Raw genomic sequence first — 12,375 nt, 5'->3', positions numbered from 1 at the left:
CAATATGTCACCTCTTCTTCCTCATTCAAGCATCCTAGTAACCATAAATTTAAAAAAAATGTTTATCATCACATTCCTTTTAATCCAGACTTTAAGCATGCCTTAAATTTCTGTGTGCCTAGATCACATCATCAGTTCTCTGCCTTGCCCTTTGAACTATCCACTGCACCAAGGGTGTTCACAAAGTGTCTAGAAAATAGAAGGGCATGAATATGAGACAAAATTAGAGATGTTCTGCAAAATTATAGACAGGCAATAAACATTTGGAGATGGACATAACCAGCTTACTTTAATTCCAAAGTTTACAGTTTTTGAAGCAAAAATGTGTTGTTTTTGCATTTTATTTTTTTAGCAAGGATGGCCCCTGAAAGTTTTTCTCAGAGCTGAAAAGCCCTGCCATGACATCATGAAAGAGTGAACCTACAATGCCTCACTACCTAAATTAATATATAAACTACTGTATTTCCATGTTAAATACAACAGAATTAGTTTCTTTCTTCTTAGAAAAGCAAATTCCCAACTAGTTCCTGCAGACAGAACACCTCACATTGAAAATTAACACATATTGATGCAGTAGTGAAACCACAATGTCAATAAGATGCAGCTCCTCTAAAGTAGTGAGTTGTTTTAATTATCTGTAATGATTTGCAGTTGTATGTAAATATTTATTTAGTGCCTATCATGGCATCATTGTATGGTTGTGATTATAAAGAAAAACTGAGTACACAGTAAAACTAAAAAGTCAAACAGCATGCTATAATCTTAGATTTTTGCAAATTTTGCAAAATCACTTGTTATTGTCTCATGAAGAGTGCAACAGGAAAAGCAATTCTTCGTATAAGATGATTCCTAACATTAGCAATACACTTTAAAAAGAACCAACAGTCTAAGCTTATAACCAAAACATGTCTTAAAATAAACACTAGACTAACACAATAAGGGTTTAAAACAAGCTGCCACCAACTGTGCTACTTCTAGGAACACAGCACTTTTTACCACAACTGAGACATACACATGAGTCTGTATATATAAATAAATAATGTCTTGGTAAAAAAAATAAGGACATACCAGTAATAGAGTACACTGTGCCTCAAAGTCAAAGGTAATTATTTCTTCTTGAGCCAACTTTATATTTTAATAAGGATTCCCAGAATTCTAAGTGATCATGTAAATATGTCAGTGAGCAAATGCAAGAGGCAAACAGTAGAAATGATGTGTTACTTGCCCAGAAGTGAATGTGAATTGATGACCTTCCAACAGACTCTGGAAGAATGTAAACTCAGTAGACTTACAGAGCGTCTATTCGCACCTAATTGACACTGCAGCAAAGCCACATGCGGGTGCACGCACACACACAAACATACACACACACACACACACACACACACACACACACACACACACACACACACACACACCCTCTGTTTGTACTGTCGCACTTACAAAAAAAAGAGAAATCCTCTCTCAGGCACAAGCTAATTCACAATGCAGCAGTTTGTTAATGCATCTAATGCTGAAATTATCCAGTTCTTCCCATTTGGACCATAGCACTTGCTGCAAGGTTTACAGCAAAAATAAATTAAAAATAAATCAATAAAATAAGAGTGAAATCTCTTATTCAATACTGTGCGTGCACTTGTAGGGTCAAATCTTGAGTTCAATATCGAGTACTCAAATCCCACGTGCTAATTCCTAGAAGTCTCTCAGCTGCTCTGTGAGTCAGTTTCAGTCTCACTGGCTCAAAGCGTCAGTAGGATTAGTAAAACTGGAGCTGGCACAGTAGAGTAGGAAATAAGAGCCGGAGAGAAAAAACAAAACAGGCAGTATTTTGTGTGTGTTATATTAATGTTAAAAAAAAAAAAAAGTTTAGTAATGCCATCTGGCCAGGCCCCACAGCCAGTGAGTCTATGTTCGGCTACCAAATACTAAAAATCTTGAACTGTGAAATAATGAATGTAAAATAGTGAAAGGGACAATTATCAAACAGCGGCAACTTAAAAAAAAAATACATTGAATGGCTAAAGTTGACCAACAACCAGGAAGTAACATGATGCATAAGGTAAGTGAAGGGAAACCTTTTAAATTTGCCCTATTCCCCACTGTACTGCGATCTCAGAGTTGGTATATATATATATATATATATATATATATATATATATATATATATATATATATATATATAGTTGGGGGGTGGGGGCACAGCCCCCCCCCCCCCCGGTTGGTTGTGTGTGCAATGTTGCCTGACTATGGCCATTCAATGTATTTTTTTTCAAAGTTGCTGTTTTACTTTCAATGTTTCAAGGTTCACCTATTTTAGTATTCGGTAGCTGAACATAGATCCCAGCCAGCATTTGACCCTAGGCTGTTGCGTAGTGTGAATCCAGCTCTGCCTGCCCCCATACTAAATATACAGATGCCAGCCTCTCCAGCACCACAGTGCTGCTTGTTCCAGAGGAAATACAGGCATAACATTACTATGTTGTGTTTTAATGTAAGTTACTCATATTAAAATTCATGCTCATTTATATATTCCTTATGTAATATGGAAAAATAAGGAAAATTAAAACCAAACAAACAACATAAGCAAAAAAAATCTCATTGCCAGCACACTTATTATAAAATAATGTGAATTTGTTGGTGTGTGTGTGTGTGTGTGTGTGTGTGTGTGTGTGTGTGTGTGTGTGTGTGTGTGTGTGTGTGTGTGTGTGTCTCTCTGTATATATATATATATATATATATATGTATATATATATATATAGAGAGAGAGAGAGAGAGACACATACAAAGAGACACACATACATACTTTAACACACGTATATAAATGTGTGTGTGTGAACACATGTACAGCAAAGCCTGTAGTTTAGTGATTTAGTAATTGAAGATTACACAGGAAAAATTATACTGAGCTACTGTTCACTGACTGCTGGCAACAGAAATGGTAAGAATGTTTGCTGTTATCTCTTCTGTTATGCAATTTTAAAAGTTAGTTTGTTTAAAGTTGCCTGGTATAGGGTGCAGGCAAAACATGTTATTTGTGAATATGACATCTAATAGTAGTTTTGCAGGTAATTTGTCACTGCATTTGGGGGACATTCCAATTTCCACACTGTTGTGGGATTTCAGAATTTGTGTATGTAAAAGATTATGAGGGTGTAGGGGTACGGAGGGGGTCTTTGCTTCCTGCAGAAACACTGTTTTTAGAGATTTTAATGGCTGGGTGCCTGTTTAGTGGTTTGTGCTCAACGTACTGAATCTTGATGTAGGGATTACATTGCTGATTCAGTGTAAATCCTGTGGGTATGTTTGTGTGTGTATGCATGTGCATAAGTATATACGTTTGTCTACCTGTCCAATTCCTCAGCTTTAGCAAAAACAAGGTAATCACCACCAGAATCTTACATGGATATTTATGACTCTAAAGGCAGCTGCTACAGGTTCAGTGACACATCTCCATTCCCTGTCCCTCTTCTGCCACAGAATTAGCAAGTTATGCAAACTGTACCTGTTTCCGAGAGATCCCGTAGAGAACTGCTGAGGGCACTGCGTTTCAGCCCCTCTCCCATTGTGTAGGTGTCATCTAAACTGCCCCTTGTCAGAGTGCCATTGACAGCATCCTTCAGACCTGTAGATGGATTCATGTTGGGGCGCATTACTCCTTTCTGCTTCTCCAACTCAGCTAAAAACAAACAAAAATGGGAAACTACCTTTAGTAACTGGAAGTATACATTTATTCTTTAATGACTTCCTCTTTCAAAATACCATCACAGCTCAGCAGGCTGGGCTTCCCTTGCAAAGCAGCTTCCAGTATTCTACAACATACACCATATCTCCACATCTCCCCTCACTAAGACTAATCCTACCCATCTGTCTCTACCATGGAAGGTAAAACAGAATATAGAGCTCCTGGACAGAATCTGCAGTCTTAACTGGTAACTGGAGAAACAGAGATGATATGCTATTAGAAGTTGTTCTATTCTCCCCTCTCACCTGGATAACAAAAGATGAATGTGGAATTATTCTGTCTCTTCTGGCTCCTACGGTGAGATGTTCCACAATCCACAGTGATACAGTGTTACAACAGACCAAAATGTTGATTCACAAGAGTAAGGCTGATAAGAAAATATATTCCAAAGTATCTTTAAGTCAACAGTATTTGTCTGGAAGGTAAAACGAGTCTGAGGGACTAAAATGGCTAGGGTCCATGCAAAGTGAGCAGTAATGTCCTGTTTGGAATGCTTTTCATTGGGCACCTTTAGCTTTAGCCAAACAAAATTACTAGCAGCAGTTAACCAACACTGTCATCATCAGTAATTTATAATTAACTTATTTATTTGGGTTGTTGGGTGTATTTTACTACCACGTTATAGTCATAATAATAATTCTGGTATGCTTGCCTGTTGACACACAAAAAAAGTTACCATTTGTGATACTCATGACCCATATTTGACTAACAGCCCAGATGCTGGAGGTCTAACAAAGATGACGAGGAAGTGAAAAGAAAATGACTGACTCACCTTTGCTAGGGCGACAGTATGAAATGTCCAACCTGCAAGTCTGACATAGTACAGGTTCACCAGCACAGGTTAAAAAAGAGGTAAAATGAAGGTGTGGACATGTGTATCAGAGCTCTCAACCATCCCTATTTTGAAGGAATATTCCTATTGTCAGGCCTGATTTAGGATGTCCCTATATTAGGAGATATGTCCTTATTTTCAGGCTTGATTTACCCTTCATTTTCTGAATCCCCATTGTCACACGATTTTTAAAGCTGTCTAGTACCAGAAAACCATACGACATGACCACAATACTAGTGGCAACAATATTACAATGAAAAAGGACACGCATCTAACATCCCCCTTTTTCTGAACTAAAGCAGTCCATTAAAGTCTACAGATTTTACACTGTGCCTTTGATAATGTGCTTGTATTTTTCCATCACTTTTGTCAAGATCTGGTTTTTAAATGCGTTTCTGAGTAGTATCCCACATTCCTACTGGGAGCAGGAAGAGTTATGTGTTATTTAGTATTTAAATATTACGCTAATTAGATGTCCAACTTTTTAGGTTGAGAAGTATGTTGTATATGTGTGTGGCAGCACAAGGCTGCAGCTACCATAACACACTTGAAACATAAACGGAAAGGGAGAAGGTCATAACTAAAAATACCATCCCGCTCACAGTTTGATGGACTGGAGACACTGCCCATCTCTCTCTCTCTCTGTTTTTCTACTTACTCACTCCCCCACTAAAGGAAATAAATGGGAAGAGTGGAGATCGATGGTCTCATAACCTTGTTTTGGTCTCTTTGCCCCTGCTGCCTGCCAGTCTTCAGCCTCCTCTGAACCAACCCCAACACTGATGGCAAGGTTAGGCCAGAAGGGGACATCTTGTAGGCAGGCATTGGGGATTGTTCAAGATGTTTACTTTTTCCACATGCCCTTGTGAAAGTCCATGGCTGGGATGTACAATGGGCATCAGTTCTGCACTTTCCCAAGTGCTAGAGCTGCTATTCAAACTCAGGTTGCCTGGCCTGTAGTCAGAGCTTTATATGTTTGTACCACTATCATAAGTTTGTGGCTTGATAAGTTAAGGCAAGTAACCTGCAGGACAAAAAGTATAATAAAAGATAATTTAGGTACTGTGACACTAGTTTCCTATCACTAACTTTAAGGTGTTGATTTTTTTATGTCGGTTAATTGCTGTCAGGCATCTAACTTGTATCAAAACCACAACTATTGTTAAACCTATATATTTATTTTTGTTCACCAGATCCTAATGAATTTTGACCTTCAATTTTTGAAGTACCACTGCTGCTCCATAGTATGGCTTTCATAGAACTTGTAACAGCCCCAGTGGAGAGGTAACAAGACCAAGGATTATCATGCATGGCTGGTAAATGCATGTGATATGGCAGCAGTACAGTGATGGGATGGGGTTTTTACTTAAACATGTAACCATGCTGAAGTAATCAAGTGTAGCATCATACTGCGGCACCACATTGCACTTACGCATGGATTCTCCACCACAGACTGCTGGTTCTCCACTCCTATCCTGGGGTCAGCCCCACAATGGTAGCAGCCCTTGGCATTTCCTCAGCCCAGTCTCAGACAGCCTGATCATGGATACATTTCTACATCAGCCAGGACAGGCAGTGGTAAAACAAAATCAAGATTCTTACTCTGCAATGAGTAAATATCCACAAGCATGCATATTTCACCTACAATAGGTTTATCTAGCTAACTTCCCGTGTGACTAATCTTTGTCTTATTTAGATCAAGGTGTGAGAGAGTAGATGTGCATGTGGATGTATAAAGACAGAGCTACTACAACATAGCCATGACAACGCAGTCTGCCAACACAAGCAGCAAATGTGCTCTGCTCACTAAAATATTTCTTAAAATCACTGCGAAAGGTATTAAAGTAAGCATAACCTTGATGGAGTAATTCTGCTTACTAGATCTCAGAAGGTTAGTGTCAGAACCATACCTCTCAACTGTACCGCATTCCTCAGAATTTACCGGTTCTGAGGACAAAATAATAGGGTGCCACGAATTCCCGAGGGCCCCACTCAATTCCCGATTTCTTATGTAGTATGAGGGACACAAGCACAACCCTGTTCAGTGCATTTTAGCATTTTCCCTGTTTATGATGCTCATTCTGGGTCAACCTAGGGTGCAGAACCACTGACAACTTCAGCAGTCTCTCCACACATGCACAGACAAACACACACACACACACACACACACACACACACACACACACACGCACGCACGCACACGCATGCACACACACACACACACACACACACACACACACACACACACACACACACACACACACACACACACACACACACACACACACAGTGTAATCACACTTCATAAAGCCTGTTTTATAAACCCGTTCTTCTTGAACAAAGCTAAATAAGGAAATAACTTCCCAAACAGCAAACATGAAGTAACACAAACTAGATATTATTTAGTATTTTTCTTTCCTATATGCGTTACTGAACTTTAACAATATTAACCTTAAAATCATGAACAAAACCAAACTTATTGTACCACAAAGCAGCAAAATTCACTTTTAGAGTGTCACAGTTAGCAGCACATCAATGTACACATCTAAAAGACGTATCATACCTCAACTACTAACTGTCTGCAACCTAATATACAGCCCAGCTAAATGTCCCTCTTTATGAAATGCAACCTTGTACAAGCATCAGGACCCTAAGTTCCAACAATAAAACCCTCTTAGTGACAACAAATTCCAACAATACAGTTTGTGACCGCACATAATCCCATTATCTCATCAAGCTGTAGAACTCCAAGCCATTCTCTTAAATGCAATAATGCCCTCCAATTACTTCTTGTGCAAGTAGGTTGAGGATATGGCTGAAATAACACTGAAACTCTGTCCTTTATATCCAGTTGGGGCAGTCTTGGAAACAAACTCGTGCAAGCGACGCACTTAGGGTGGATTTGGTTTCTACATGCAAAGTACATGATGACAGCACTTTCAGGTTATTATACTTATACTGTTACTGTATACTGTTGAATGCTCCACACGACAGACAATTAGAATGAAACTCTCGCCAATCCAGGCAATAAAAATGAAACTGCAACCCCCACATCATATTCTAAGAATGCAAGAAACAATATGCTGGTAAAGAACCAAGTAGTAAATAAGTAAAAATTCAAAAAAACAAAACTTCTCAATCAACCAAAGACAGTGTCTTATAGACAATGCTGTGGTGGATAGAGAAGTTTTGTTTTTTTGATTTTTACTTATTATCTATGGAAAGTCCCAGTTAGGTAATGTGATATTTAAATAAAGCGCTGTGAAGAAATAATAAAAACATACACTTTTAATAAATACAGCAAACAGACTATTTTTTTCTGAATGAGTGCTATGCATGTGATTTTTTGTGGAAACTGATTGGCTGATTTGTCATTACATAAGTTCATTGGTTTATAGTTAGTTCTACTAGTCCTTTTGATTGGTCTGATGAAGTGGTTTTCTTACCGCAAAAGTGCTCACTATTTTTATGCTTGCTATATTTATTAAAAGTGTCTCTTTTCATTATTTCTTCACGGTGATTTGTCATAGACATTGCCACGATGGATCGAGAAGTTTTGTTTTTTGGATATTCTAAGAATGCCTGAAACTCATGTGTATACCCGTATTGCAAAATAATTTATGTAGGCATCTGCAGGGCATGCTAGTAGTCCTTTTATCACCATGTCCTAGTATTGACTGTGACATAATCACAGCTTAGAAGGAGTGAGGAGCATCAACATATCTCTCTCCGAACTTGGTAATTGTCCCTTTCGAAAGTTGCACTATTTGTGTTAGGATCACCTACGTCTCTATGTTACAGCCAGAACTGATTAAGGAGTACTCAAATCTTTCTTGGGAATAGGCAGGCCAGCAATCATAAAATGACTTTAGACACCTGTCAGCAAGATCACTGAGTTTAATCTTAGCCCACTAAGGTTGGAGCTCCGACAGTAATGAAATGCTTGGGAGGCTTAAGGGATAGCAACAAATTAGAATATCAGGATAAGTCAGGCTTGGAATAAGAGGAGTGTTCAAACCAGGGTTATTAAATATATCAGTGCAAAATTATATGTGTCTGTGGTAGTACACTACGGTATAAAATCATCTATTTATAAGCTGGCTTGTGTGTTTGTAGAAAAGTTGTATGGAGAGATGCTGTTGAAAGGTAGCACATGTACCTATGTACCTTACACTTGTAGTTGTGTCGACTTTTAGTTTGTGCAGAGAATTATTTATTTGTACTCCCTTACTCAGTTTGGAACATTGCAACACAGCTTGCATGGTATGCTATATATTATTTTGTAGAATAGGATACTAATTTGGATTTGTAGCTAAAATTTTGTAATTCTGTTACATTTTTGTTGATGTGAAATGCTTGCTGTAAACATGTTTTACTGTCATTCTGTACACTAACTTGTAGTTTGTTTTCACCTTGTGGCCTGGGCAGTGCCTAAAAAGGGTTCTGTTACTGTATAAAGTGTCTGAGAAAATGTCAGTTGGGTAAAAATTATTAGTTTACTAGTCCTTTGAGGAAAAAACATATTACTTTATGTCCTCTCAGAAAAATAAAACCATAACAAATATTTGTAGTGCTCTTACTTTTTTACCTTTGCATAACAAGCCTGCAGATCCCTTGTAGACGACCTTAATACAATAAAAGGGCAGCCAGTGTTGTAATTTTATGATAGCTAGATTTGCCTTCACAAAATAAGTTAGCATGAGATCACGGGCCTGGTATCCCATAGTTCAGGTAGGGAAGGTTTTTATGGCCAGCGGAAAGTTTTTGACTTTGTTTTTAATGGCTGAGAGACTGGTTATATTGTGTATTTAATATTTTGTCTGTTCCTCAATTTGTGTTTAAAAGTTTTTTGGCCATTTGTACCTACTTTTCATGGTCTTTTGTCCAGATTTTTGAAGTTTCCAGGTTGAAAGGTATGCCCACAATTCCAATGGAGTGGGCAGGGTTACATAATTATGTATGCAAATTTTATGTTAATCAGCGTACTGATTTGTACCACTTTTTCATGGGCCTTTGTCCAGATTTTTGATGTTTCCAGGTTGAGAGGTATGGTCAGAACTACACTGGACAAGAAGTGGACACCAATTACATAGCTTCTGCCCACATTTCAGAAACTGTGGCATTCCAGTACATTAAACTATGCTTGATGTGATCTCTGATTGCACAAAATGTAATAAGGATAAAATTTAATTTACTGACCAAGGAAAATGGTGGTGACACCCAAGTTCAAACAAGCACAGTATGTCTGGCTTGGAAAGGATAATTATTACATACTTAAAAGCAATAAAAAATGCTAATGCAATGGTGTCCCAAAAGCTGACAGTAAGTATTGATATATGAACGAACGTTAGATAAAGGAGTTTACTGGAGGTGTTTTGCCACACACCTTGTTGGCTGTAAGCAGGTAATTACTTTGTAGGGCAACAGTAAGAAATACTAATGTCTACCGACCATACAGGATGAATTTTAGAACCTGTATTTGACACCTGCCTCTGACCATGGGATATGTCAGCTGGGAAGTATGGAAACACTCCTTATTAAACTTGGTGACAACACCAGCAGCACCAGAATTGAAGATCAATCTGTCAGCATAGTGGTAAAGTTAGTGTTTACTGGGATAGCAACTCACGTTGTCAGCTGGATCTGTGGCACAGAGGGATAACACCTTGAGTATGACACTAGTGACCAGGATGCAGGTACAAGTAGTAAACGTGAGGCTGACAACAGTCAAACAGGGAGATGACTGAATAGCCAATATAGATTCGTTCATCTCTTAGGTAGTTAGCTGTAAACAGACTCTAGCACATGGAGTAATTCTGTTAGCTTCTGGGGGAGGAGGCTCTCAGAATTAAGTGACCATAGCCAGCAAGTAGATACATGTGGAAGTACAGCATTTAAAAGCTTGAACTGTACATGCTTCAAGTTAAGGGCTGCATTGCTCGGAGTATCACTCATCTCTGCATTTCATTTTGATTTGAAGCGGTTTAAGGTTTGATCACTTTTATTTTGTATCTTATTCTAGTATTACATTTGTTTTGTTTTAAGTTTTCTGTTTTGTTGGAGTTTTAAGAGTTTGGTGGCTTTTGAGTTGCCCATTTCTACTTTAAATTTCATTTTGGACACTCCTCCCACTCCCATCTCGTCAGCTTATTCTACTGAGTAGAGAGAGATCATTTGGGAAGGTCCACCCCTTAGTTTATCAACCTTAAATGATCGTGTTTCATCCCTTCCCACTTAACCAAAAAATAAATTGCACTTCATTCATCTGCTTTTATTGTATTTGTGTTTCTTTCTACTTTATTTTGCTCTTGCTACCTGTTCTTAAAAATACTCAATTGCATTTATTCTGTTGCATTTATTACTACTTGTTAGTAGCCTGATTAAATTGTAACTGTTATGCTAAGCCTTTTGGTTTACAGGCCAGTTGTTTTACATTATGAAGGTTTGTGGTCTGCACTCTTGTGGCAGGACAGGTAGTTTACATCCTTCTAAGTTGGGAGTTGCTGATTGAAGGCTCAGTGTCTGTTATTCTAAAAGTGTATTAGTTCTGGTTTAAGCACTTGGGCTTCAGGCCAGTTATTTTACATTAAGAAGGTTTGTGGTCTGCACTCTTGTGGGAGGAGAGGCTAGATTCTGCCCTTCTGAGCTGGGAATTTCTGAGCTGGGAATTTCTGAGCTGGGAATTTCTGGTTAAAGGCTTATTATTGCGTCTGCTTATTTGAACTGTTTCTTTCTGAAATTGGTGTGCCTTGTTTTCTGTAGCATAGACTACATTCAAACCAGCTGAATCTAGCTTTGTTTGTATAACTTGAGCAGTAATCCAGGCCATCATTTTTTGGAGAAGGTTCCCCTGCACCCTAGTGGCAGGAGTGTGCAGTTAGAACTTGTCTGATTGAAGACTGCTGGAACAGGGCTCAGTTTTGAGCTTTGTTAGTAGTTAATTGGGTAATGTGTTTAAATCAGTTTGCTCATTTGCTACTGTTATATATTAAAACATGCACTTTATTCATCTCCTTTTACTGCATTTGTGTTTCTTCCTACTTTATTACTTTATTATGCTTTTGCTGACTGTTCTTAAAATTACTCAATTGCATTTATTCTGCTGCATTTATTACTGTTTGTTAGTAGCCTGATTAAATTGTAACTGTTATTCTAAGCCTTTTGTTTTAAGCACTTTGGCTTCAGGCCAGTTGTTTTTATATTAGGAACGTTTGTGGTCTGCACTCTTGTGGGTGGAGAGGCTAGATTCTGCCCTTCTGAGATGGGAATTTCTGGTTAAAGGCTTATTGTAGCTTACATCCTGCTAAGTTGTGAGTTGCTGATTGAAGGCTTAGTGTCTGTTATTCTAAAAGTGTCTTAGTCCTGGTTTAAGTACTTGGGCTTCAGTTCAGTTATTTTTCATTAAAAAGGTTTGTGGTCTGCACTCTTGTGGGAGGAGAGGCTAAATTCTGCCCTTCTGAGCTGCGAATTTCTGGTTAAAGGCTTATTGTGCCTGCTTATTTGAACTGTTTCTTTCTGAAATTGGTGTGCCTTCTTTTCTGTGGCATAGACTAGATTCAGACCTGCTGAATCTAGCTTTGTATAATGTGAGCACTAATCCAGGCCATCTTTTTTTGGAGAAAGTTCCCCTGCACCCTAGTGGCAGGAGTGCTCTGTTAGAACTTGTCTGATTGAAGACTGCTGGAACGAGGCTTAGTTTTTAGCTTTTTATTGGTTATTTGGTTAATTTGTTTAAATCAGTTTGCTCATTTGCTACTGTTATATTTTAAAAAATTGCACTTTATTCATCTGCTTGTACTGT

The 12,375-nt window shown here is 38.3% G+C and overlaps 1 protein-coding gene across 5 annotated transcripts in view; it reads right to left on the bottom strand.

Annotated features, from left to right (window-relative positions):
• Positions 1–12,375, bottom strand: part of IQSEC2 (IQ motif and Sec7 domain ArfGEF 2) — a 575,830-nt gene that overhangs the window by 75,113 nt on the left and 488,342 nt on the right. For all 5 annotated transcript variants that reach the window (XM_044060579.1, XM_044060614.1, XM_044060605.1 and 2 more), the window contains exon 12: positions 3,503–3,676. In XM_044060579.1, the coding sequence (XP_043916514.1) occupies positions 3,503–3,676 (174 nt within the window). The remainder of the gene's footprint in view (positions 1–3,502; positions 3,677–12,375) is intronic.

This window comes from Protopterus annectens, chromosome 1.part0 (genome assembly GCF_019279795.1).
Source record: "Protopterus annectens isolate FY-2018-M chromosome 1.part0, PAN1.0, whole genome shotgun sequence".
In the NCBI taxonomy this organism is placed as follows: Eukaryota; Metazoa; Chordata; order Ceratodontiformes; family Protopteridae; genus Protopterus; species Protopterus annectens.
The sequence above is the reverse complement of the archived record's forward strand: the minus strand, read 5'-3'. Positions and strand labels throughout refer to the sequence as shown.